Source organism: Hypanus sabinus, chromosome 10 (assembly GCF_030144855.1).
Source record: "Hypanus sabinus isolate sHypSab1 chromosome 10, sHypSab1.hap1, whole genome shotgun sequence".
Lineage (NCBI taxonomy): Eukaryota > Metazoa > Chordata > Chondrichthyes > Myliobatiformes > Dasyatidae > Hypanus > Hypanus sabinus.
The window spans coordinates 112,453,258-112,481,171 of NC_082715.1; the positions used below are offsets into that span (position 1 = coordinate 112,453,258).

Here is a 27,914-nt window from a genome sequence, read left to right on the forward strand (position 1 = left end):
TTCTCCCCTTAAATGTATGTAGTCTCGTATTTGACATTTCTGGAATGCGGGGATAAACTAAGCAGCATTCATCTAAAGGGACAGTTAATGCTGCAGCTAAGTGTAATCAGGATCTCATTCACATTTATATTTAAAATTCCTGGTATAAATGTTGGTGACACAACAATATTTATTAAAGATGGTGACCTACACTCAGACTCCCAGTATCGCTATTCTGATCTGACAACAAATCTATAGTTAACCAAATATTTGCCTACCAAAGACTCAATTTAGAATTCCACATAGAATTCCAATCTCCTCAATGAAGTTCAATATTCCACTGAAGTAAATCTGTTTATCTCCTTTGTCACAAATATTTTCATTAACCAACATTGTTTTAACTCTCTTCTATAACTTTGTCTTTAATGAAGATTCTAAAGGTTAATTACAATGGATATAAACTTAAGTTTGTGGATTTGTGCAAGTATTGTTTACCTCTGCATTTTTCCATTCCTTTATCCTATGTGTATTCAAAGCATTTTTTATATTTTTGATCTTCCTTCCTAGGGTATACTATTTGGAAGTGACCATTTTTTGTGCCCTTATTCCCTTTAATAGTTGCTTTTGTAGTTGTGTTTAAGATAACAAAAGTCAGTTTTTTGTTCATATGTACATGCATGCACAGGTGCAGTGGAAAAAAAACTAAACAGTCCAGCATTCACAAGATAAACTAATTATACATAAATTTTATAAGAGTAATTAGAAATAGAAAAAAGATCTATTTTAGTGCAAGGTGGATAAAGGGGTTACAGTGTTACTAGATTGTAGTGAATATGGTTTTATTGATTAATTAGTGGTCTGTCGTGTTCCACTGCGGACTATGACAGAAATTAGTCAGGATGCTTTCAACAGCACATTTGTATAAGTTTGTTAAAGTATTCGGTGACAAGCCGAATCTCCAAATAAATCAAATGCATTTTAAACTGCCTTTAAAGCTTAATGCTTTTTTTTTGTATAGATACACCGATTCTTCAAATCTACGTTCCTCTTTGTGCATATGCTATTCTTGTAGAACTCAAAATAAAGCTTCCTCTTGCACTCAGGATTCATGTGTGCAATGCATTTGTCTCTAGCTATCATTATTCCCTTTAGATGAAGTATTGTTATAGAAAGTAAAATAGATCAAACATAAAAGAAATGAAGGAAAGTCAAATTTCATGCGGAAATGTGGTTTCCTGCAAGTTGACTGGAAAAAGTTGCTTGAAAGTATATGTGCATTGGAGCAGTGGAAGGAGTTCATATCTGCATCTTTGATTATGTTGAATGTACTGACTAGGGTAATCATTGTATAGGGGTTCGGTACTGGTAGATATACAAAGGAAGGAATTATGAAAGAGTTGGAGGGAAAGGACATGGGAAAATATTGTGAAGTAGAATTAAATGGCATGAGGATAACCAGGAGTAGATCTTGGAAATCAAAGTTAATATGAAGGTTTAAAATGTACATAGCATTACAAAGTTGAAGGAGATGGTGTCAAATGCAGCCAGAAGAGAAAGGGAAAAAATGCATGATGTTAACCATAAAATGGAGTAGTTTATTTTAATAACCAGTGATACTTTTGTCTGACTCAAATATTTAGATAAGTTGAGAAAAAAGTGGCATTGCACCTGTTGGTAATAGATTGGAAAACCTTGTTTGTAATTTTCCAATTCAGAGAAATAACAAATAGAATCAAGAATAGCCCTTTGTGATCTTAAGACTAGGAAGATTATGGCTAATCATCCAAGTTGACATCATTTTCCATCACTGTCCTCATGTCCCTTGATAATCAAGAATCCTATAGACCTCTGTTTACAATAAACTCCATGACTGAGACTTCACAGTCCCTCATGATGAAGAATTCTGAGGGTTCACCTCTCGCTAAGTGAAATTTTTAACTTCCATCATAAATAGCCTATCCCTTATTTTCACACTATGCACCCTGATGTGAGAATTGGTCGGGGGTTGGGGGGGTTGGTTTTGGTTTACTATGATGGCACTTGTACCTAGATACAGAGAAAATCTGCTTGCATGCCATCCAAGGCAGATTTTGCCAACGTAATTACAGAGGCAATAAGAGAAAAATATGCACAATGTTTGTTGCAACTACAGAGAATGTGTATTTTAAGAAGAACAAAGTGCAAGAGCCAGGGTGAGGTAAGTGCATGAGAGGAAGGAATGGTTTTTAGTCTTTTTATCCCCGACAAGCTTTTTGTTTATTCGATTTAACCCGAGAAGGGAGAATGACCAGGATGGGAGGGATCCTTGATTATCTTGGCTGCTCTCCTAAAGCAGTGGGGAAATGACAAGTCTGGTTTACAGACACACATCTCTCGTTTCTTGTGGTTTAGGGCAGAGCTGTCATTTTACTAAGCTGTGATGCATTTAGACAATCAGGCCTTTTAATGGTTTGAAATTTTCAAGCAGCTCTCTTCATTCTTCTGAACTTAGTGCCAGTAGTTGTCAGTGTGGCGTGATACATGATTAAGGCTGGAGCTGGGTGACAGTGATATTCTTGGGATCAGTGTGTGGATGACTGCTTTCTTTGATGTACATCACTGACTACAGGGTTAATAGGGAAATTAATGGAAAATAAGAAACATATTTTGGTGGATAATTCAGGGAGACAATGTTGACTTAAAAGGATAGTTCTATTAATAGAAGAATAGACCTGGCTAGAGAGTAAATAATTTTTTTGAGATATTGCTATTTGACTTGGGTAGTCTTGTACTTTAAATTGCATGCCTGATGACACTTATTGTTCAAATGAATTCTACATTGGTTGAATTCTGAAAAGAATTGTGTTCAAACCCTTGGTGTTTGTTATCTTGTAAGATAATTTGACACCTATTTCCAAAAGAACGCACCGATACACAGGGGTGAGAGGGGGCAAAAGGAGGACAAAAAGCAGCGAGCTCCCCGCGTCCTCAGCGGCTGAATTCCTGGCATTCTTTCTCTTTTTGCCCGACGCCATTTTAAGCTTCTCTTTCACTGAGAGAGGTGTGCACTCAGCTCGGTGTTAAAATGTCGACCAAGTCGACCAAGGGGAAATTATTCATTGGCGACGGAATTGGCCTGGACACTTACTCAAATACGTGCAAATCACGCTGTCCGATTCATTAATAAATCAGAGACGGTAACGTCGCGAGTTTCGGTTTTGTAAATTTAGACAACCGAAAAGCTCTAATTGCAGGCTATTAGTGGCAAGTCTATCGACGACCGTCAGATCCGGTGGATCAAAGCGAGAGGAAGCGAGGTTTTGGCAGAAGCCGAGGTGAATGAAAGGAGTGGCTTTGGCGGTAGAGGCCAGTATGGCGAGGTCGCGGGTGACGGCTATTTAATTGTGAAACGAAGCCACGTCCCTGATGGCGGCTACGAAGAACAATGACCGACAATCTAACGCTGCCGTGTTCCTGCCGCTGAATAAACAGCTTCTGGAACCGCTGTAAATGAATTGATTTGCCTGTTACGTTAAAAATGCTAGAAACCCAGTTTGAACATTGTCATGATTAATTTTGTTAACTTGTTTGTCCTGGGGTCTTCCTTAAATTGAACTTTGAACCTCGCTTATGACGCGGTTTTCTGTGATAATTAAAAAATCCGACCCAGTTAAGTCCCTGTTATTGAGACTGTGTTCGCTATTCTAATTTGCCGTTCTCTTCTTCCATGATCTCCTTTTGGAATTGTCAAAATCGTTTTGCTTTCTGGTGAGCTCTTTCCACAATTTCATGTAGCGCAATGAAGGAAATCAAGCCGAGAAATACTCTTAAGTTCCATTTCCTGAACATTTCATAATTGCTCTTCTTAAGATAACTGGTCATGGAATATGCGGACATGTTACTGGTCCAGATGAAGATAGTAACATAGAACCTGCAGAAACTATTCATTTGAGCGGGAGACTTTCTTTTGTATGCTGCCAGAAGTCACTTGTCACTAAAACATATTGAGAAAATAGCTAACTCATATAGTTTATCACAAGCCTCTTGGAAAGTAAACAGATTCTGGTCTGTTAGGTTGGAACATTTATTGAACATTGGATACCAAATTGCCACTTGAGAGAGCAGTTTTTCAGTGCATCTGAAATAGCTGCAGGAATTCTAATGACTTTTCTTTGTTATAAACCATTCAAATTCACTGGAAGAGGTGAATCTGAAGATAATCTTTTCTTGCTAAACATGACTCCTTTCATATTTATTTCCTTTTATGAATATTTAGTGCTGAAGATTTGAAGGTTGTGTTCAACAGAACAAGAATCAAGATTTAAAAAAAGACATAAGAAGGGAAAAGATGAAATATGAGGACAGAAAAGCCAATAATAAAAAGCAGGATACTAAAAGTTATTTTCAGTGAAATAAAGAGTAAAAGGGAGGTGAGTTGATATTGGACCACTGGAAAATGATGCTGCTGAATTAGTAATGGGGACAAAGAAATGACAGATGAACTTAATGGGTACTTTGCATCAGCCTTCACTATGGAAGACACTAGCAGTGTTCCAGAGTGTCAAGGAACAGGAGTGAGTGCCATTGTTGTTATAATGGAAAAGTGCTAGGCAAACTCAAAGGTCTTAAGGTGGATACATCATTTTGCAGTCTACTATTAAGGATAAGGTTTCACGATACTTGGAGACTAATAAAATAAGTCAAAGTCAGCATGGTTTCTGTAAAGGGAAATCTTTTAGAGTTCTTCAAGGAAGTAACAGTGGACAAAGGAGAGTCAGTGGATGTCATTTACTTGAGTTTTCAGAAAACATTTGATAAGGTACCACACATGAGGCTACTTAGCAAGATTAAATCCTATGGTGTTGCAGGAAAGATACTGCCACTAGCTGACAGGCAGGCGGTAGTGAGTAGGAATAAAAGGAGCCTTTTCTCATTGGCTGCCGGTGACTGGTGGTATTCCTCTGGAGTCCGTATTAGGACTACTACTTTTCACATGGTTAGTGATTTGGATAATGGAATTGGTGGCTTTGTGGTAAAGTTTGCAGATAATACAAAGATAGGTGGAGGGGTAGGCAGTGCTGAGGAAGCAATGTGATTGCAACAGCACTTAGACAAATTGAAAAAATGGACAAAAAGTTGCAAATAGAATACACTGTTGGGAAATGCATGATAATGATTTTGGTAAAATGAACAATAATGCGGACTATCTTAATGGGGAGAAGATTCAAGCATCAGAGGTGCAGAGGGACTTAGGAGTTTTTGTACAAGACTCCCAGAAGGTTAATTTACAAGTTGAATCTGGTAAAGAAGGCAAATGCAATGTTAGCATTTATTTCAAGGAGAATAGAATATAAAACAAGATGATAATGCTGAGACTTTATAAGACACTAGTCAGGCCGCACTTGGAGTATTGTACAAAATGCTGGTGGACGAAGGGTCTCGGCCCAAAACATCGACAGTGCTTCTCCCTATAGATGCTGCCTGGTATGCTGCGTTCCACCAGCATTTTGTGTGTGTTGCTTGAATTTCCAGCATCTGCAGGTTTCCTTGTGTTTGCCTTGGAGTTTTGTCAACAGTTTTGGGCCTCATATCTCAGAAAGGATGTTTTATTGGAGAGTCCAGAGGAAGTTCATGAGGATGATTCCAGGAATGAAGAAGTTAACATATGAGGAGCGTTTGGCAGCTTTGGGCCTGTACTCACTGGAATTTAGAAGAATGTGTGGGGTGGGGGGGGGGTGGAATCTCATTGAAACAAATGTTGAAAGGACTAGATGGGGTGGATGTGGAGAGGATGTTTCCTATGGTGGGGGCATCAAGAAGTAGAAGGCACAAACTCATATTTGAGTGGTGATCCTTTAGAACAAAGGTAAAGAGGAATTTTTTTTAGCCAGAGAGTGGTAAATCTGTGGAATGCTCTGCCACAGACTGCGGTCGAGGCAAAGTCCGTGCATATATTTAAGGCCGAAGTTGATCGTGACCTGATTGGTCAGGGCATAAACGGATATGGGAAGATGGTAGGTGTACGGGGTTGAGTGGGATTTGGGATCAGCCATGATGGAATGACAGAGCAGACTTGATGGGCTGAATGGCCTAATTCTTCTCTTATGTTCTTATAGAACAGTACATGTTCGGTATCTCCAAACAATTGTGCTTGTTCAGCTTTTGAAAAATGGTTGAAGTCACACAACATGAAAGGTCCTAAGTTTTTCTGGATTCTTGTCCAGGAGGTTTTTTGCAAAATTGGTGCGTGCTATTTTTAAACCAGTACTCTGCTTTTGGGAGACTGAATCTTTAGTGATGCAGTCTGCACAAGTCACCATAAAACAAAGGACTGATGCTGTGGCATATTTTGTGGTTGAGTTTTTATATTTGATTATGTAGAACCTGGGCAGGTTTTTAAAACTGGGGTAAGGTGGAGTATATTAATCTGAATTTCTCATGCAGGCCACAATTATTTGTTACTGTAATTAGAAATGAAAAAAATAGATTAATATGTGGGTAAAAATAAGACTTAAGAGGGAGGACCTGAGGCATTGGCATGTTAGTCAAGATGAATGGGTTGTACCTCAACAAGTTTGGGCTTTTACCAGTATTATTTGGGAGATATTAAGCAAAACTGTCAAGACCATAAACCCATTTGTAGCAGAAAACAAGTGAATATGGGTAGCAGAGAAGGTAGGGGAGGGGAATGGTAGATGAGATTTAATTTCTTCCCCTTTCTGATGTTTGGTCTGAACAACAACTGAACCTCTTGACCATGTCTGCATTCTTTTTTTGCATTGAATTGCTGCAATGTTATTGGCCGATTGGTTATTTGCATTAACAAACTATAAAGTGGGCTCTGAGTACAGAATTACGAATTTCACCTGTTCACTAGTGCTTTATTTTCTAAAACAAGTTTTATTAGTTGTTGATTGATCTTTCAAACTTCCTTTTATTGACAAGATTGTAACAAATAGCTTTCTGATGGACACTTCCCTCAGCTACTGAGTCCCAGTTGAGAACATCTTGAAATTGCACCTCGAAGCAGGTGCTGCTTGCTTCTCTATCCATAATAAGCCCTTGTCTGTCAGCTTGGTGAGTGAGGCCTTGGGTGTTTGGACCATTTATAGCTCTGAAGAATCATCATGTCATGGTGAGTGGATCCGGCCAGATCTCCTGTATTTATCCTATCCACTCTCTCAAGGCAGGCAACATCGGTGGGAAGAGAAATAGTTAATGTTTAGGTCATTAACCTTTCATCAAAACTGTTAGCAGTTAGAAAGAATGATATCATCTTAAATTGTAGTGCAGTGGGGTGGAGCAGAGAGAACACTGGTGAGGTTTACAGTAGGCTGGAGACAAAGAGGTCGAACAATAGAGGCGATGATTATATTAGATAAAAGAGGATGGTGACAGCTGGTGAATATCAATGGTCATATCTAGAGTAGGTGTAAGTAGAAGAATGAAATATGAAATTATGAGTGGTAAGACTGAATGCTGGAAATGTGAGACAAGACTTAAAAAGAACAGGTTATCTGAAATACAGTCCGCCCTCCTTATCCATGGATTCTGCGTGCGCGGATTCAACCAACCGCAGATTGGGAAAACCCGGAAGTTCTTTCTCCAGCACTCGTTGTTCGAGCATGTACAGACTATTTTTTTCTTGTCATTATTCCACACAATACAGTATAACAACTATCTACACAGTATTTACATTGTATTAGGTATTATAAGTAATCTAGAAATGGCTTAAAAGTACAGGCAGTCCCTGGGTTAGGAATGAGTTACATTCCTGAGTCCATCTTTAAGTAGGATTTGAAGCCGGAACAGGTACATCCGGTCTTATTTAGCGTCAGTTAGTCAAATGTTTTTCTTAGTATATAGTACATATTTTACCTTTTTATGCATCTAAAACACTTAAGAAGCATACGTATTTCAATAATTAAACCACTGTGTTGCTTAGTAATAATTGTAGCTTTCATTGTTGCAGAGCCTTTCACACGCTCCATTAAAATTGTTCTGATTGTTGACCAACTATAGCCTAACCCTTTTCCAATGACCGATGGCATTTCACCTCTTTCCGATTGCTTTATTACTTCCACCTTATTTTCAACTGTGATTGTAATTATTTTCGTGAACAGAAACACCGTGGATTCAGAGCTGCACCGCCAGGTCCTAATGTCCACCGCACTGAGACAGGTTAAGTAAAGTCCGGAGTCCTGCAAGACTCCCATACTGGGACAGGTTAAATAAGGGACTTGAGCATCCGCGTTTTTTGGTATCCGCCGGGGGGGGGGGGGGGGGGGTCCGGAACCAATCCCCTGTGGATAAGGAGGGCTGACTGTAGTTGAATTCAGTGTTTAGTCCAGAATGTTGTAATGTGCCAAGTTGGATGTTGTTCATTAAGCTTTTGTTCTTTATTGAAAAAAGAGGAGATCAAAACCAGTGGTCAAGAGTGGAGTAGAGCAATGCAGTGTGGAACCAACCCCTGTGGATCAGGTCATCCATGACAATGAACATGCCCATCTAAACAAGTCGCATTTGCCATCATTTGACCCAAATCAGTTTAAATAACTCTCTGTACACCTTTTCTATCCAAATATGTTCCAAATGTTTTAAACGTCATTATTGTACCTGCCCCAGCCTCATTTCCTGGTAGCTCATGCCCTCTGAATGAGGAGGTTCCCCCTCAGATCCTTTTCAATTATTTCCCCTCTCACTTTAAATCTCTGCCATCCAGTTTTTGTTTTCATTCCCTTGGCAAAAAGCTGATGTACATTTAATTTAGCATTGCCCCTCATAATTTTATACATCGTGATAAGGTCACCCCTCATCTCCTGTGCTTCAAGGAGTAAATTCTTATGATTATTATTCTAACCTCTTTCTCAGACCATCAAATTGTAACAACATCCATGGTAAATCTCTCCACTCTTTCTAGCTTAATTTTGATTTTCTATAATAGGGTAATCAAAACCGTACACAGTACCCCAGTTGTTTCCTCATCAATATCTTGTACATCTGCAACATAAAATCCCAATTTCTATATCCATTGTCCTGACTAATGAAGGTAAGCATGCCAAACACATATTTCACCACCCTGTCTATCTGTGATACCACTTATACTTGGACTCCTAGGTCCTTCTGTAACACTCCCCAGTGAATTTGTCTTCCTTATTTGTCTTCCCAAAATGAAACACCTTACACTTATCTGAATTGATTGCCATTGCTTAACCCACTTAGCGAGCTGATTAAAATCCTCCTGTAATTTTTAGTCACTACCTTCACTGTTTGCAATACTACATATTTTCATGTCATCTGCAGATTTACCAACCATTTTCACATTAAAATAGTTTCTATAAATGATGAACATCAATGGGTCCACCACCAATCCAAGTGGAACACCACTTATCACAGGGTTCCATTCTGAGAAACAACCTCTGCTACTTTTACTATTAAGTATCTGCTCCTTGCACTTCTGGAGAAGAAAGATGCTTATGAGAGAATGCTTTTCTTGGACTACAGTTCAGCATTCAAAACCATAATTCCCTCCAGGCTCAACAAGAAGCTCAGAGACCTCAGCCTTCACCCTGCTTTGTTTAGCTGGATCCAGGGATCCAGGACTTCCTGTTAGATTGCCAGCAGATGATAAGAGTGTGCTCCCTCACTTCTGCCCCTCTGACCCTCAACACAGGAGACCCCCCCCCCCCAGCGCTGTGTCCTGAATCCTCTTTTTTACTCTCTCTACCCATGATTGTGTTGCCACCCACAGCTCCAATCTGCTAATTAAGTTTGCTGACAATACTACACTGATTGGTCTAATCTCAAATAATAATGAGGCAGCTTACACAGAAGGAGTCATCACCCTAACACTGGCATCAAGAAAACAACCTCTCCCTCAACGTCGCAAAAACAAAGGAGCTGGTTGTGGACTACAGGAAGAATGGAGACAGGCTAACTCCTATTGACATCAATGGATCTGGGGTTGAGAGGGTGAACAGCTTTAAGTTCCTTGGCATAAACATCACAGGGCACCTCACATGGTCTGTACATACTGGCTGTGTGGTGAAAAGGGCACAGCAGAGCCTCTTTCACCTCAGACGGTTGACGAAGTTTGGTATGGGCCCTCAAATCCCAAGAACTTTCTTCGGCGGCACAATTGAGAGCTTCCTGACTGGCTGCATCACTGCCTGGTATGGGAACTGTACTTCCCTCAATTGCAGGACTCTGCAGAGAGTGGTGCAGACAGCCCAGCGTATCTGTAGATGTGAACTTCCCACTATTCAGGACATTTACAAAGACAGGTGTGAAGGATTGGGGACGTGTGTCACCCTAGCCACAAACTGTTCCAGCTGACTATCCGGGAAACGGTACCGTAGCATAAAAGCCAGGACCAGCAGGCTCCAGGACAGCTTCTTCCACCAGGCCATCAGACTGAATAATTCACACTGATAAAATAGTATTTCTATGTTATATTGACTGTCCTGGTGTATATAGTATTTTTAATAAATTGCACATTGCACATTTAGACGGAGATGTAACATGAAGATTTTAACTCCTCGTGTATGAAGGATGTCAGTTCAATTCAAACAGTTATGGATCCACTAGTGCTAGCTCTCCCTGAAATCCATGTGATCTAACATTCCAGGCTAGTCTTCCATGTGGGACCTTGTTACAGGCCTTGCTGAAGTCCACTTAAACAATCACCATCACTCATAAATTCACTTGGTTGCTTTTTCAGAAAACCACCTACACGTACTAATCACCACTGCCTAAACCTGATGTAAGCCATCGTTTTCTTAGCCAGAGCCTCAATATCTCTTATCCTTGCCGTTGTAAGGGCAAGGGCAATGCTGGCCTTGTTCTTTGCCCTGACAGGAACATGCTGTTCATGATGTCTTGAAATCATAGTTTTAAATGCTTCTGATTTGCCAGTCACTTGTTTACTTGGAATTGTTTCATTCAACTTATCTCTACAGGTTCCTGTTTTTAAAAATTCTCCAAAATTTGCCCTTCCCCGAGTTAAGACCTTAACTTGTAGATTTACCTTTCTCCTTATCTTTTTTTTAAACTAATAGAATTAAAGTCACTGGTACCAATAAACTCCACAGCTGAAACTTCAACATTACCTCTAAGTGGTGGTCTAGTTTTGTGCCCTGTCTAGTAGGGTCATCTGTTTATTGATTAAGGAAGTTTTCTTGGACTCATAATATATAACAAATTTGATTTTGTCCAAGCCCTTTGCACTATGGGTGACCAAATTGATATTAGAGGAGTTAAGTAACGCACCAATTTGCCCTGTTGTTCTTACAGCAATCTGCCATCTGTTTTCACATCTGATTTAATTCCCGCTGACTGTTTTAGAGCCTATAATACAGTCCCATCTAAGTGATAATCTCTCTTGTTTCTGTGTTCTACCCATATAGCCTGGCAGGACGATCCCCCAAGGATGGAGAATTCAAGTGACTTGGAGACTGAACATCTTACAGGATCTCATTTCAGACTTCTAATGTTGTTACTTCGGTTTTGTGGCAGTGACTTAAACCTAATTGGAAGTTTTAAAACAGGATGGGAAACAATTGCTCTGTAACTCAATTATTTTCTCCATGGTTTTGGTCTAACTAGGCTAATTTGACAGGGAGATGAAAAGCTGAGTAAATATTCAGAGCGAAAGAAGCAAAGTGGAAATGAGATAATTTGGAGGGCAGAACAACAGAGACTGGAAGATGAATATACAAGGCATAAGTTTGTGCTGGACAGTAAATATGTATGTAATTGCAACAATAATAGCACGTAAGGTGAGATGATATGATGTAAACTGTAGCTAATATGGAAACTTGATTTAAAGGGTGGAAATGGTACTTCAACATTCCTGGTTACAGTTTTCAAATAAAGGGGGATAAAGGAAGGTTGTGTTATAAATGTTGGTTCACAAATTAATAACAGCAATGAGAGTTAATTTGTGAAAAATATGATTGAAAGAAGAAACAATGTCAGTCAAAGGGAGTGGACAATAAATATCTGAAAACAGCTAAGGAAATCAAAGCATAGATTTATGGGCAAATTTCTGATAAATGGCAGAACATGCAGTAATACCAAGGGATTAAAATCATCCAAATGTTATCTGGAATACAATTAGTAGAATTGTTACAGCCAGCATGTAGCAACCCCACAAGAGAAGAGGCAGCTCTGGTGGTTGAACTGAATATGTGCACAGACTAACTACCTGAAAAATTCCCTTATTTTCAAAAGTATGACCCTCTAGTTCTATTTTCTCCTTCAATTTCACTTCCACCAGGATCTTCTTTATTCAACCAAGTCACTCTTGCTCTTCAAAACACCATTAAGCTGCTTTCAATGCATAAACATAAATAAGGAATCAAATAGTTGACTGTGGAATTCAGATCCCTTTGAAGGTGGGCAGTTGGAAGGAATATCAGTGAAAGTGGACTTGTGTTGTAATATAACAGTAATTGGATTATAAATTTTATTTAGTAGAAAAACAATGTATGGGAAATACAGAAAGTTGGGCAGCATCCATGAAGGGGGAAGTAACATTAACAGCATTAATAAAGTCAGGACTACGCCATTTGGCCCTTGAGCCTATGTCCCAAATCAGTCAAATTTATTGTCATATGCTTAAATACATGTATGCAATGGTGTATGAAAAACTTACTTACAGCAGTATTGTGGGCATATAGCATGAAATACACAACACACCCAAGAAAAAAAAACATTTGAATTGCTGTATTAGACTATGGTGCATTGAGATAGGATACTTCATTGATACATGTGTAGGTTTGTTAGAATGATTGATGACATGCTGAACTTTCTTTACCTTCTAAAAAGTAAAGATGCTGACATACCTTACTTGTGATTGCATCTCTGTGCTGGGTCTAGGAGAGGTCATCCAATATGTTAACACTCAGGAATCTAGAGCTGCTCACACTCTCCACCACCAATTCAGCAATGCAGACAGGCACACATTTTCCCACTTTTCCCTTCCTAAAGTCAATAATCAGCTCTTTAGTTTTACTAAAACTAGCAAGAAGTTGTTGTTGTGGCACCATTCAACTAGGTACCCTATCTTGCTCCTGTACCCTGAATCATCACTACCTGTGATTTGTCCAGAAACTGTGGTGTCATCAGCAAATTTGTATATGACATTGGATCTCTGCTTAGTTACGCAGTCATGTCTGTATAGGGGTAGAGCAGGGAGCTAAGCACACTGTCTTGATGTGCATATGTATTGATGGTCAGCTTGGAGGCAATGTTGTCACCAATTCTCACTGATTAAGTCTGCCAATGAGGAAGTTGTGGATCCAATTGTAGTGGCAGATACAGGGCTCGATGATAAGTTTGGTTGGGATGATTTTATGTTGAATGCCAAACTGTACTCAATGACATATGTGTTCCAAAGTAGAGTATAAGAACCAGAGAAAGTAGATCTTCTATGACCTATTGTGGCGGTATCAAAGCAGATACAGGTTATCTCTTGAGACCATTTAACAAGATTGGGGTTAATTTTCTACCTCCACTATTTTACAATCCTATTATGTTATCTCTTAATTAACTGATCAGTCTCTAATTAGAATATAACCAATGACTGATCTTCCATTCCCCTCTATGGAAAAGGATTCCAAGTAAAAACATAAGTTAAAAACAATCAGTAGGTGTTTGAGAAACAGAGTTGACACCTCACATCTGAAACTCTTTATCAAACCTGTTTTATTTATTCTCAGTTAAGTGAGTTTTTATCTGCCATTTTTATTTTTGGTTGTCCAATACAATTTCTACCCAATCTATTGTAAATGTTTTGTAGTTTTATGACAAAAACTATTCAAAAGTAAAGTTTGTCATATGCTTAAGTATATGAATGCACACATGCAATGAAAAATTTGCTTTTAGCATCATCACAGGTATGTACATATCATGTACAATATTCACAAGAAAAACAAATTATATAAAGCCCAACAAATCTGTGTCTGTTCTCAGAGCATTCTTAGCTGACCCACTTTCCCACTAAGTTCACTAAAAACCCCATTTCTCACATGCACATTATCTTTCTCCTGAATCTCCAACCACTCACTTGCACCAAGTGTAGCTTTTACTATAGCTCATCTTTAGACTCTGGGAAGAAACTGGAGCTGATGGGAGCATGGTAACAGGGAGGACATGCAAAGCACATAGACAATACCCAAGGTCTTGATCAAATCCTGGTCACTGAAACTACTGTGCCCATCCCCAGTTTGTTTTAGTGGAAGTTTGGTAAGCCTGCAGATTAATATGTATGTACTAACCTTGCTGGCCATCAACACTGTGCACCTCAGGGATGTGAGCTTAGCCCACTGCTCTGCTCTGTCTACACCCATGACTATGTGTCTAGGCACAGCACAAATTTTGTTGGCAGGACTTCAGATTGTAATTAGAGGGCATACAGGAGCAAGATATATCAACTGGTTGAGTGGTGTTGCAGCAACAACCTTGGACTCAACATCTATAAAAACAAAGAATTGACTGTGGACATCAGAAAGGATAAAATGAGGGAACACACCAGTCCTTATAGAAGGATCAAAAGTGGAAAGAGTGAGCAATTTCAAGTTCCTGGATGTCAGTATCTGAGGATGTATCCTGGACCCAACATATCAATGCAGCTACAAAGAAGGCACAACAGTGGCTAAATTTCATTAGGAAAACCATGTATCCATTTACCTCTCATGCAACTTAATCAGCTAAACAATATTGTTCTGTATGTAATGCCCTGTTTGCATTTTTACTGTTACGCCATAAGTATTTCATTTAACAGTTCTGTAAGAGCTGTCTGTTCTGCTTTCAGCCTGTTTGGGTTATTGTTGAAGATAAGGGATGATGTGGAATGTGTGCCATCCAATTAGCGGGAGGTTTTCTTGGTAAAGGACAATAAAGGTTAGGCTTGGGGTTTTTGTTTGAGAGGAGATGAAGAGAGAAGATGCTGGGGAGAACCATTTGCAGCATACGATTTGGTGGGAGACTCGTTTATTCAAGATGGATTGTGAGTGTCATTCAGAAGGTGATGTGTGCTTTGACGTTGACCGAGAGCCCAGCGTGTGAATGACAGAGAAGTTCAAGATGAGCTCCAACTTGTGCATATTTGACTGTTTAATTAGAATTAGCTCTTTTCTTTGTGTTATTCTTTACTAACTCTTCAGTTAAGATTCATAAATATAATTCTTTTAATTGTGTGTGGTGTACCGTCAGTTGTTTTGTGGCATTAATTTGTAACAGGTTAGCAAATGTCACAGCATCCGCACAAACCGAGGTTTGTGGTGGGATTGAGTGCGCCTCAATCTCATTAGTTTGGTGGGGCCAGAAGTTCTCTTCCGTAGACTTGCGCAGCCGAGGAAACCAAGGTAGTTTCATGTATTTATATTAGCATCCTCATTATTAAACTGCAGTTAATTTACTTATTCCTCTGATCCTACAACTTATCTGGTCTTCCTGGTCAAATGATAGGGCTGGAAGTAAACTCAGAAGTAAACTCTTTTCTTGGAGCAAGCTGATGCCAAATCTGCAGGACAAATGTCAATGGTACTAGCAGGTTACTCTCTGTCAAATTCAAAAAAAACTCCTGAACTGTTGCTACTTTAAGCTTCAGACATTGATTTGTGTTTCAGTGATTTTTAAATATGACAGTTGCATGAAAATATGTAGAACACAACATTTGCAAGGTAGCTGGGTCCTTTTTTCCTCGGCGTCTATTTCATAAAAGTGTAAAATGAATACCAAAAAACTATCTCCTAATGGCCAATACAATGATATCATACCATTGAACTTTGAATAAAATAATACTCAAATATTTATTATGTGTTTCTTTATGTGACTGCATTAAGGCCTGGTATGGGTACATTAATGCGCTTGAGTGGAAAATCCTACAAAATACAGTGGATTCGGACCAGTACATCATGGTAAATAAAGCCCTCTCAACCACTGAGCACATCTACATGAAACATTGCCATAGAAAAACAATATCCACCATCAAAGATCCTCACCACCCAGGCTGTGCTCTTTTCTCACTGCTGCAGTTAGGTGCCTCAGGACCCATTCCACCAGGTTCAATAACAGTTACTACCCTTCTACTATCAGGCTCTTGAACAAAGGGGAATAACTACACTCACTCTATTTCTAGTGTTTCCACAACCAATGGTCTCACTTTAAGGACTTTTTATCTTGTTATTTCAGGCACTTAATTATTTATTGCTATTTATTTATATTTCCATTTGCTCATTTACCCCATTTACAGTTACTGTCCTATAGATTTGCTAAATATGCCCACAGAAAAAAAGAAACTCAGTGTTGTACGTAGTGACATGTATGTACTCTGATAAATACATTTTATATTTGAAATTTCTCCCTGTAATATTAAGGCTCAAACACTTAAGTGTTTGATTAATACTGGTCTTTTCAGCATTCCTCTGCTAAATCTTTAGAATATGCCTTTTAGGGCTATTCTTCCCAGTCCCACTTATATTCAATTCTACTTTAAAGTTATTTTTGATGAACATTTTATATACAGATGAAATGCTCATGTCTTCTTTAGTTCTCTTGTAAGTTACTTTGTCTAGTATTGATCTAGTATGTTTTCCCTTTATTCACGGACTTCATTTTCAGAGGTTGTTGCAAATTGATAGATGTACTTCACTGTCACCTCACTTCTGGACTTTGGTTCGTTTGTTTATGTTTTGACGAAAACTGTGATCAGATTTGGAATTACTGGGCCTTAGAATGGGTTCACAGCTGCTATGAGACGTGTGGTTATGTAACTCTTAACAGTGAGACCAGAAGGGACGAATGGCTTAATACTTATTATTTTCTTTGTGGTTTTGATTTGCTCGTGCGTTTAGCGAAATACCCAATTCTTTGTTATATTTTAATGAGATATTGATTAGAGCTTATCTTAATTTATTTTGAATTAATATGATTCGCAAGGATTTATTTGTACGAGTGGAAGATGGCAGCCTTCACGTGGCCCACTCTGTTAAGTGAGAAATCACGACTAATATCTTCTGTGGGGAGACGAGATATAAATTGTTCATTCCTTCATCTGCAGAATTCAACTGGCGTTTGCGGACACAAGTCTGAAGGCTTGTTCCAAGTTTCTGAAATAGCTGACGTAAGCTGCGCAGTGTTTGTAATTTCAGGAGCCATGTTTAGTATTGATTGTTGACGGCATCATTAAATTTTAATAGCAAGTGAATAAAATTTTTATTGTAGATATAAAAGACTTTAATGTTGTTGTCCGACTATCCTTAAATTTTGAGGCAAACCGTACGGGTGAAACCCGTGAAATTATAGTGGAAATCTCGAACTCTGACCACTGGACTCTGCAGCACATGGGCACCACTTTCCAGGAGGATCAAACAGCTCGGAATGGAGGTTGAACAACTGCGAACCGACAAGATGGCGGGCGGGCGGGAGCGGACTGCGGTCGGAGGGAAGATCTCGCGCAGTTGTGGCGCGGAAAGACCCACCTGCCGTGCGATTGGCTGGTGTCCACAGAGCCTGGCCAATGGAGCAGCGGCTTGGGGGCTGGTGGGCGGAGCGAGCCGAGCTAGAGTCGAGCTGCAGCCGCCACCGAAGGAGCAGACCGGGAACACGAGAGCGGAGAGAACACGCACCAGCACCATGTCTGAGGAAGGAAAGTTATTCATCGGCGGCCTCAACTTTGAGACGGACGAGCAGGCGCTCGAGGAGGTGTTCTGCAAGTACGGGCAGATCTCCGAGGTGCGTGTTATCAAGGACAGGGACACACAAACGTCCCGTGGCTTCGGCTTCATCACCTTCGAGAACCCGGGTGATGCCCACGATGCAATGCAGGCGATGAACGGCAAGTCTCTGGATGGCCGCCAGATCCGGGTGGACCACGCTGAGAAGAAGACGGGAGGCGGTGGCGGCTACGGCGGAGGAGGACGAAGTTACGGCCGCGGGCGAGGCGGCGGATACGGTGCCCGGCAGTATGACACGAGGGACAACTTCTACCGCCAAGATAACTACACCCGAGGCCGAGGCGCCTACAATTATGGAAGCCGCAACACCTACCAGTGACTTGCGTGTGTGTACCCGGCCTGAAACCGAGGCCCACTTCTCTCCCTCCCCCACCCTTTACTTAACACCCTACTGAGGGAGGAGGAGCGGGGAGGCGGAAGGTTCCTGTCCACGAGTCCCGTCCCGCCATTACAGGACTGCCTCTGTTGGTGCCAAACGCCTCTCCCCTCTTATGCTCCACTCGCTTTCCTGCTCCACCCTCTCCTTTGTCCGTCGCGAAGTTTTATAGCTTAAAAGTTCAGCCAGTTTGTAACTTAAAAGACATTTTTTTACTTTGAATTAACGCGGAGGAAGTTGTGGCGGGCGGTAGATGTGCGTAGTGACCCAGCGCCTCTGTGGCGTTGAAGCAGTCTGGTCTCTTCTAATGGTGAAAATGTGTCGTTTGAGAAGCAAAATCCCGCTTTCCGAAGCCTGGGTACTTTATTTACTTAAGACAAATTATTTTGATGGAAAGCTGAACACGTTCTGTATGAAATTCTTTGCAAAGTGAGAAATTAAAAATGGAATTGAATTATTGTCTGCAAAATGCTTTTGTTCAGGTCGTGCGGAGCGGTGGTCGGTGTATCAGGTGAGTGGTGGGTCGGGACGCGGTTTCGGTCTCGTGTGACACGTGGAGTGGCGGCGGGGCCCAGGCGCCTAGGCCCGGCCCGGGGAGGGGCGGACGGGGCACTGCGGCGGGGCTGCAGCAGCCATGCCCACGTGTTAGCGCCGGACCCTCGGCCGGCCCGGCCCAGCTCGCTCGGCTCGGCTCGACTCGGCTCGCCGTGCCCCGCCGACTCGTGGTGTGCAGGGGAGGAGCCAGCGCCGTCCTGCGTGGCCCGCGCCATGTTGCACCTGGAATCCAGTGCGCTAATATATCAGCTACGTTGCCGTTCGCTCGCCATGTTTTCGGAGCCCTTTTACATACGATGTTCACCTTCCAAACAGTTTATTAAAATGATGGCTTCCGGAAACTGTACTTTTAACTGCGGTATTATAGGCAGTAAATGAAGCATTTGGTTTTAATCTAATTAATTAAAGCTTTTTTTGAATATTGCTAATTTAGGTTTTTAGTAAGATTAATTCCACATGAGGTGGGAGCTGCTATATTATCATTTTCACAGCCAATTTATAAAAATCTAATTTAAGAGGTCACTGCAGTGATACGGGAACAGACCGGAGAGATTACTGCAAACGGTTCAAGACAACCATTCACATCTGAGTGATAGCTATTTTATCAACTGTGATGCAATTACGTTTAAATTGCCTGTCACTACATTGCCTATAGTAGTTGAAATTTGATTTTTCAATCCTGTACAGAAACCTAATTTGTGCACTTAAAGCAGCCCCCAACAAAACCTTGAGGGTTAATTGTAACTTTTTTATATATTCTGTACTCTCCCTTCAATAATCAATGTCTCCATCTGATGTTCAAACATACACATTTTGACATAAAATGAATGCCCCATCATAGTCGAGGCTTTACGCATTCATGGTCTTGATCCAAGGCCCAAATCCTAGTACTAGTTACTGCCTGCTGACTACTACCTAAACCCCACTGCCTTTATGGCATTGGTGAACTCCGGGGACATTAAGCCAATGCAGTGTTCGTGATATTCGACAAGTGCAGCATGGTACCTACATGGACTTTGGTAAGCCTTTTGATAATCTTCCACACGTATGGCCCGTGGGATACAGGATGAGCTAGCAAAGTGGATTCAAAATTACATGGGATTAGGCAGAATGGTGAAATAGGAACACAAAAAATGCGGAGGAACTCAACAGGTAAGGTAGCATCAATGGAGAGGAATAGTTCATATTCTAGGCTGAGACAATAGAGTATAGCTGATCATGGAGGAGGCCACTGCAGCATGGAGTGGTGGGTCCAAAATGGGATTGAAGAATATAGCAGAAGTTAGAAAATGTTAATAGACATTTTAAAACCTGAAGTAGTCTCTCTTCCCACCCCCCCCCCCCCCATTCCTAATCTTACCAGGTTCCAACTAGTGCTGGCACGGAGTGGTGGTGTGAAAGGGGTAAGTGCCTGGAGATAGATCATAGGGAGGGAGGAATGAATGGGAAAGGGGGGTGGGTGGGGGAGGTGCTTAATGGTAGGAGCCTGTTGCAGATGGGTAAGGGGAAGACTGAAAATGTCAGACATTTCCAATCTTAAGGAATGGAAAGCCTTATCCTGGGAAAAGATGCAGCAGTGATGGAGGAAATGAGGGAACTTCTTATGAGTGGTGGAAACATACTGTCAAGTTGGTTTCGATAGGGTTATTCAGTCGTAAGATTCGATTGGAATTGATAGCTCTTAATAATGGGGCAAGTAGATTTTGGGGAGCAAGAGGTGCAAAATATGGATTTGGAGAAAGCACAAACTGGCAGATGGCATTGTGGCGTCATGCACTTTAGCAGAAGGATTAAAGGCCTGGACTTCTAAGTAAGTGCAAAGGGGCTTGGGAATTTGTACAGGTAAATAGAATGTTAACATCGTTTTTGAGAGAAAGGAATATTAAAGGAAGCATGTAATGCTGATCCCTTAAAGGACATTGGTTGTCTTGTAAATGATTCTAGGAATCAAAGGTTAATGTATGAGGAGAATTTAATGGCTCCAGGTGTGTTTGCTGGACTTTAAGGAGAATGAGGGGGGATTTCATTGAAACGTGTGGAGAGAATTTTTCCTTCAGTGGGAGGAGTCTGGGGCTAGAGGGTACAGGCTCAATAATTGAATTACACAGTTTCATAGCCATAGATGGCTGTGGGTATTACCAAGTCATAAGGGTACATTTAAAGTGAAGGTTGATGGGTAATTGATTTGTAAGGTGATCAAAGATTACATGGAGAAAGCAGGACAAAGGTATTACGGGAATAATAAATTAGCCAGGATGGAATGGCAGAGCAAAATTGGTGAATCAGAATCTGAGCTGAATGGCCTGATTTTGCTTCAATGTCTGGTCTTGTGATTTATCCTTGATAGAAAATTAAGTTTCTCAGCAAGGGAAATTAATAAGTGATAGAAATAATTTTGCTCATTTGTGGTCAGTTGCTGCAGTAATTTTAAGTTTTTAAGATCCCATCATAGATGTCCAGGATTAGGTAATTAGGTAAAGCAATTGTTCATGCATGCTCAAGTTCTGTGGGTGAATGTCAGAAATTTGAGTTCCACAGGTCATCAGATTCATGAGTGAGGTTTATTATCTCTGATGTATATGACATGAACTTTTTGTAGCAGCAGTAGTGTGCAAAGACATGAATTCAAAGAGTTCAAAATTTTATTAAAGTACATGTGTCACAGACAGCCCTGAGATTTGTTTTCTTGTGGGCATACTCGGGTCCAAGAAACATAATCAGTTAAAGACTCCACCTTACAGGCTGGACAAAACTAGTAAATAATACATATAAATACAGGAGATGGTCCTTGGGTTGTGGAAACAGTTCAGTAATGGGGCAGGTGAAGCACTGGTTTGAGAGCTTGATCGTTCAGAGAACTGTCCCTTAACCTGGTGGTGTGGGCCTTAGGCTCTATACCACTTTCTTGATGTCAGAAGAGAGCACAGCCTGGGTGGTGAGTCAATATACTTTTCTACAGAAATCCCCTCATGGAGAGGATTATAACTGGTTGCATCACCACCTGGTATAGAGGGCCCACTGCACAAGATTGAAAAAAGCTTCAGTGAGTTTGTAAACTCAAGACATGCCCTCTTATTGCTACCATTGAGAATGAGGTATAGAAGCCTGAAGAGTTACTGCCTTTCTCCCATCAGATTTTTGAATGGGTAATGAACCCATGTACACTACCTCACTCTTGCAATGTACTGTTGCTGGAAAGTGACAAATTCCCCCCACACTGACCTTTTCAAATTGCTTAACAGATGCCTTGTGGAAATACTTTCTTTTGACCCTGCTTGATACTTTCCCCAAAGAACTCAACCAAACTGATTTCCTTTTCATAAATTATTTTGACTTGTTTTGATCACATTCAGTTAATCTGAGTTAACTAGTAAATTTGTAGACTGTAGCACCTTCCCCACAAAAGATGTTAAGCAATCTGGCAAAAAGTGTCACATCTGCATTTTTCCACTGGTATCTTCCCAGAGCTCAGCAGGATTTGAAGGGGAAAAAAATCAATTGCTTATGCAGCCACTTGAACCTTTGGGAGAGTCCATAGAGTCTTGATAGTTTGACTATTTTAGACTAATTAGTTATTCTATTAATTCTACTGTGACAGAGTTCGTCTTGAACTAAGAGGGATGTCCATCTAAAAAATGTAAGGATACCAGCACACTTAGAATCTACTTATCTCCCTTCTGGCAGTGTTTACCAAAATTCCTAATATTCTGCTCTAATGCAGAATGCAGAATATTCTGCTCTAATTCACAATGTTCTTTCTACAAGAGTGTCCTCGTGAGAAATAGGAAACCACAAACTAGGAGTTTCTGCAAGTACAAAATAAGGAAGAAAGTGACTTAGGAAAATTTGTCTCTTAGACGATTAGGCTGTGAAGTTAATAAGGGAAAATAGAAGTTGAGACTTTGAATAATTTGTTTCCATCTTCCTCTTAGAAGACAAAATCACCTTAATGATAGAAAATCAATGGATAAAATGAGGAACTTTTAAACAATTATTTTTATTTTCACTAGAAAAGGTGATTTGGCCAATCTTGAAGCTAATGTCTGGTAAATTCTCTGGCTTTTAATTGATTATAGAGGTTGTGGGTTCAAATCAGTTTGGTCTTTAATAATTTTTCAGATTCTGTGAAGTTCTCGGTGGATTAGAAAACCACAATTATTATGCTCCAGTCCATAAAAAGAAGACCGATCAGGAAGCTGGTCCAGTTAGCTGAACAAGTATCACTGAAAAATTGCTGGCATGTATTATTAAGGCAGTAGTAGTAGGGCGTTTGTAATTAAGCAAAGTCAGCATGGTTTCATGAAAGGGGGATTGTTTAAAAAAAATTTAGATATTCTTTGAGAATGCAACAAGCAGCATGAATAATGGGGAACCAGTCAAGAAAATGCCATCTTACTGTTTTGAGTAAGATTGTACAGCAATAGAGATAATTAGCGTGAATAAAGGTTTGGGTAACAAAGAAAAAGACAGGATAAATGGCCGTGAAGCTGTAATTTATGAGCGTCAACACTGGGCTGCACATCATTATAATCTATGTTACTACCTAGAGGAAGAGACTATATTCAAATTCATAAATTTATTGATGAGATAGGATAAATGGGAGGGAGATGCAGAATAAAAGGTCTGGGATATGTTACTTGGCTAAGCTTGTCAGAGTACAGAGTCAATTCCACTTGCCTGCATTAATTCCATATCAATCCATAGCGGTTTATGCTCATTTTGAAAGGGAGAATATAACTACAGCTGTGAAGACCCCTGCTGCACCTGGTGACCCTGTGATCTCTGTTTCAGAGGCTGACATTAGACTGTCTTCAAAGAGGGTGAACCCTCGAAAGGCGGATGGTCCTGATGGAGTATCTTAAAAGGCTCTGAAGACATGTGCCAACTGACTGGCTGGAGTGTTCGAGGACATTTTCAACATCTCACCACTATGGATGCACGTTCTTACTTGCTTCAGAAAGGCAACAATTGTACCAGTGCCTAAGAAGATTAATGTGGGCTGCCTTAATGACTATTGCCCAGTAGCACTCACATTGACAGCAATGAAAGGCTTTGAGAGGTTGGTCATGACTAGACTGAACTCCTGCCTCAGCAAGGATCTGGACCCATTGCAATTTGCCAATTGCCAAAATAGGTCAATGGCAGATGGCTCAATGGCTCTTCACATGTCCTTAGACCACCTGGACAACACAAACACCTATGTCAGGATGCTGTTCAACTATAGCTCAGCATTCAGCACCATTCCCACAATCCTGATTGAGAACGTTACAGAATCTGAGCCTCTGTACCTCTCTCTGCAATTGGATCCTTGACTTCTTAATCGGCAAACCACAATATGTGCGGATTGGTGATAATACCTCCTCTCTGACAACCAACACTGGTGTACCTCAGGGGTGTGTGCTTAGTCCACTGCTCTACTCTCTATATACCCATGACTGGCTAGGAATAGCTCAAATGTTATCTTCAAATTAGCTGATAATGTAACCAGGTATGATAGGTAGAATCTGATGGTGACAAGAGGGCGTATAGGAATGAGATATGCCAACTAGTAGAGTGGTGTCACAGCTACAACCTGGCACTCAATGTCAGTAAGATGAAAGAGCTGATTGTGGACTTCAGGAAGGGTAAGACAGAAGAATGCATACCAATCCTCATAGAAGGATCAGAAGTGGAGAAGGTGAGCAGTTTCAAGTTCCTGGGTGTCAAGATCTCGGAGGACCTAACCTGGTTCCAACATATTGATGCAGTTATAAAGACAGCAACTATACTTCATTAAGAGTTTGAAGAGATTTGGCATGTCAACAAATACACTCAAAAACTTCTAGAAGAGAATGACCAGATGGTTCAAGCTGACAGGAAGGTGATAGTAACCTAATAGTCATGCATTAAAAAAAGTGGTGTGCCAAAGAGCATTTCTGAATGCACAACATATTGAATCTTGAAGTAGATAGACTACAATAGCAGAAGAAGATCGTGCACATACACTCACTAGCCATTTTATTAGGTACTGCAAATACCTAATAAGGTGGCTACTGAGTGTATAATAAGATATAGGAGCAGAATTATGTGGCCTATCGGTGGCATCAACAGAGCTATGCAAAGAGGTATTTCTCACAGGTTGGTGGTAGTTATATAAAAAGGGAGTTTTGAGGGCATTTGTCCATTGTATGGGGCCTATCAGTGGCATCAACAAAGCTCTTACGAACTAAGAAAGTACAGAAGGGATAAGTGGAGCAGCCATTGCTGGGAGTAGGTCAGTGGTTAGAGCAGAAGTGATAGGCTTTGCTTCAAAGGAAGCGTCGGCTCTGTGTAAAGTGTCTGTTAAGGTTTCCTTTGTCTTATTTCCTCTCTTACTGCACCATTTAAATGGCTGTGGTGTTGTTCTTTGTGCCAGACGTTAGAGAACTGGGAGACCTAGAGTTTCCCGAGGAACGACGTCTTCATGAAGTGCATCTAGTTGCAGCTCCTTGAAGAACTTGTTAGGGATCTGGAGCAGCAATTGGATGACCTTTGGCTTGTACGGGAGTGAGGATATAATTGATCAGTTACAGGGAAATTGTCACCCTGCAGGAGGTGAGTAGCTGGGTGACTGTTGGGAGAAATGGAAATAGGCAGTTAGAGCATTCCTGTGGCCATTCCCCTCAAAAACAAGTATACCACTTTGGATACTTTTGTGGGAGGTGACCTCCTGGGAGAATGCCACTGCGACTGGGTTACAGGCACTGAGCATGGGTCTGTGGTGTAGAAGGGAAAGAAAGAAAAGAAGGGAGCAGTAGTGATAGGGGACTTGATAGTGAGGGGAAAAGTCAGGAGATTCTGTGGATGTGAATGGGATACCCAGATGGAATGTTGCCTCCCAGGTGCCAGGGTCACATCCACAACATTTTGGAGGGAGAGGGAGCAGCCGGATGTCTTGGTACATATTGGTACCAATGACATGGGAAGCAAAAGCAATGAGGTCCTGAAAAGAGAATTTGGAGAGCTGAGAAGCAGGACCTCCCAGGTTATTTCTGGATTGCTGCCTGTGCCATGCACCAGTGAGGGTTTAACCAGGATGCTTTGGCAGATAAATGTGTGGCTGTGAAGCTAGTGTGGCTGGGCTTCAGGTTCTTGGATAATTCGGATCTCTTCTGAGGGAGGTATGACCAGTTCAAAAGTGATAGATTGCACTTGAACCCCAGGGGGACCAATATTCTTGTGGGCAAATTTGTTAGAGCTGTTGGGGAGGGTTCAAACTAACTTGGCAGGGGGTTGAAGGGACTCAGGATAGGGTGGGTGGTAAAAAAATAAAGATAGCATGCTGTCAGGTTGTCAGGAAGGGCAGGCAGGTGATGGGACTTAATTGCAGCCAACAGGCTGAGTATCAAATCATTAGGAATGCAGAGTCAGAAAGGATGGCAGATATGGTACTCAAATGTACGTAGTATAAGAAATAAGGTGGATGATCTTGATGCAATATTACAGATTGCTAGGTATGATGCTGTGGCCATCACTGAATCGTGGCTGAAAGATTGTTGTAGTTAGGAGCTGAATGTCCAAGGTTACACATTATATTGGAGGGATAGGAAGGTAGGCAGAGGTGTGGCTCTACTAGTAAAGAATTGCATCAAATCAGTGGAAAGATGTGACATAGGATCAGAAGATGTTGAATCCTTGTGGGTTGAGTTAAGAAACTTCAAGGGTAAAAGGACATTGATGGCAGTTATATACAGGCCTCCCAAAAGTGGCTGGGAGGTGGACCACAGGTTACAACAGGAAAGAGAAAAGGCTAGTCAAAAGGGCACTAGTAGTAGGCCTAATGTTGTAGTGTGTGAAGGAAGAGAAGTGGGTGCAGTTACTGTTACAAGAGAGAAGGTGCTCAAAAAGCCAAAAGACCTAAAGGTACATAAGTCATCCGGACCAGATGAACTGCACCTTTCTGAAAGGGGTAGTGATATTGTGGTGGCATTAGAAATTATCTTTCAGAAATCATTGGACTCTGGTATGGTGCCAGAGGACTGGAAAATTGCAAATGTTAGTTCACTCTTTAAGAAAGGAGGAAAGCAGCAGAAAGGAAGTTATAGACCAGTTAGCTTGACCTCAGTGCTTGGGAAGGTGTTGGAGTGAATTGTTAAGGATGGGCTAATGGAGTACTTGATTAACAAGGACAAGATAGGACAAAGTAAGCATAGTTTCCTTAAGGGAAAATAGGAGGCAGCAAGTGAGAATAAAAGAATCTTTGTCTGGTTGGCTGCCAGTGACTAGTGGTGTTTTGCAGGGGTTGGCGTTGGGACCACTTCTTTTTATGCTGTACATCAATGATTTTGATGATGGATTTGTTCCAAGTTTGCAGATGATATGAAGATTGGTGGAGGGGCAGGTAGTGTTGAGGTACCAGGATGCAGAAGGACTTAAGACAGATTAGGAAAATGGACAAGATAGTGGCAAATGAAATACATTGTTGGAAAATGCATGGTTATGCACTTTGGTAGTAGAAATAAATGTGTGGACTATTTTCTAAATGGGGAGAAAATCCAGGAATCTGAGATGCAGAGCAACTTGGGAGTCCATGTGCGGAACTTGCAGGTTGAGTCAGTGGTGAGGAAGGCAAATGCCATGTTAGCATTCACATCAAGAGGTCTAGAATACAAGAGCAAGGATGTGATGCTGAGCCTTTATAAGGCCCTGTGAGGCCTCGCTTTGAGTATTGTGAAGTTTTTGGCCCCTTATCTTAAAAAAAGATGCTTTGGCAATTGGAGAGGATCCAGAGGAGGTTCACAAGAATAATTCCATATCAGGAATTTTTGATGGCTCTGGGTCTGTACTCACTGGATTCAGGATGAGTGGGGATCTCATTGAAACCTTTCGCATGTTGAAAGACCTAGACAGAGTAGGTGTAGAAAGGTTGTTTCTCAAGGTGAGAGAGTCTAGGAAAAGAGGGCAGTGCCTCAGGATAGAGGGGCAACCTTTCAAAACTGAGATGTGGAGAAATTTCTTTAGCCAAAGGGTAGTGAATTTGTGGAATTTGATGCCACATGCAGCTGTGGAGGCCTGGTCATTGGGTATATTTAAGGCAGAGATGGATAAGTTCTTGATTAGACATGGTATCAAAGGTTATGGGGAGGCCAGGAGCTGGGGTTGAGGAGGAGATTAAAAAAAAATGATGGACTTGATGGACCCATTCAGTCTGCTCCACCATTTCAATGGCATTGAGGTGTATCCAGGTGTATTTTTTTATATAGATAAGATATAATTTTCTGGGATTGCGTTCCAGATACAATGATGATGATACATGATGTTCTCTA

At 40.9% G+C, this 27,914-nt stretch overlaps 1 protein-coding gene across 1 annotated transcript in view; it reads left to right on the forward strand.

The window, feature by feature from the left end:
- LOC132401349 (uncharacterized) overlaps window positions 1-18,529 on the forward strand; it is a 30,673-nt gene extending 12,144 nt beyond the window's left edge. The window contains exon 2 of the mRNA XM_059983479.1: window positions 17,304-18,529. Coding sequence (XP_059839462.1) covers window positions 17,304-18,018 — 715 coding nt within the window. The 3' untranslated portion in view covers window positions 18,019-18,529. The remainder of the gene's footprint in view (window positions 1-17,303) is intronic.
- The last annotated feature ends 9,385 nt before the right edge of the window (window positions 18,530-27,914 follow it).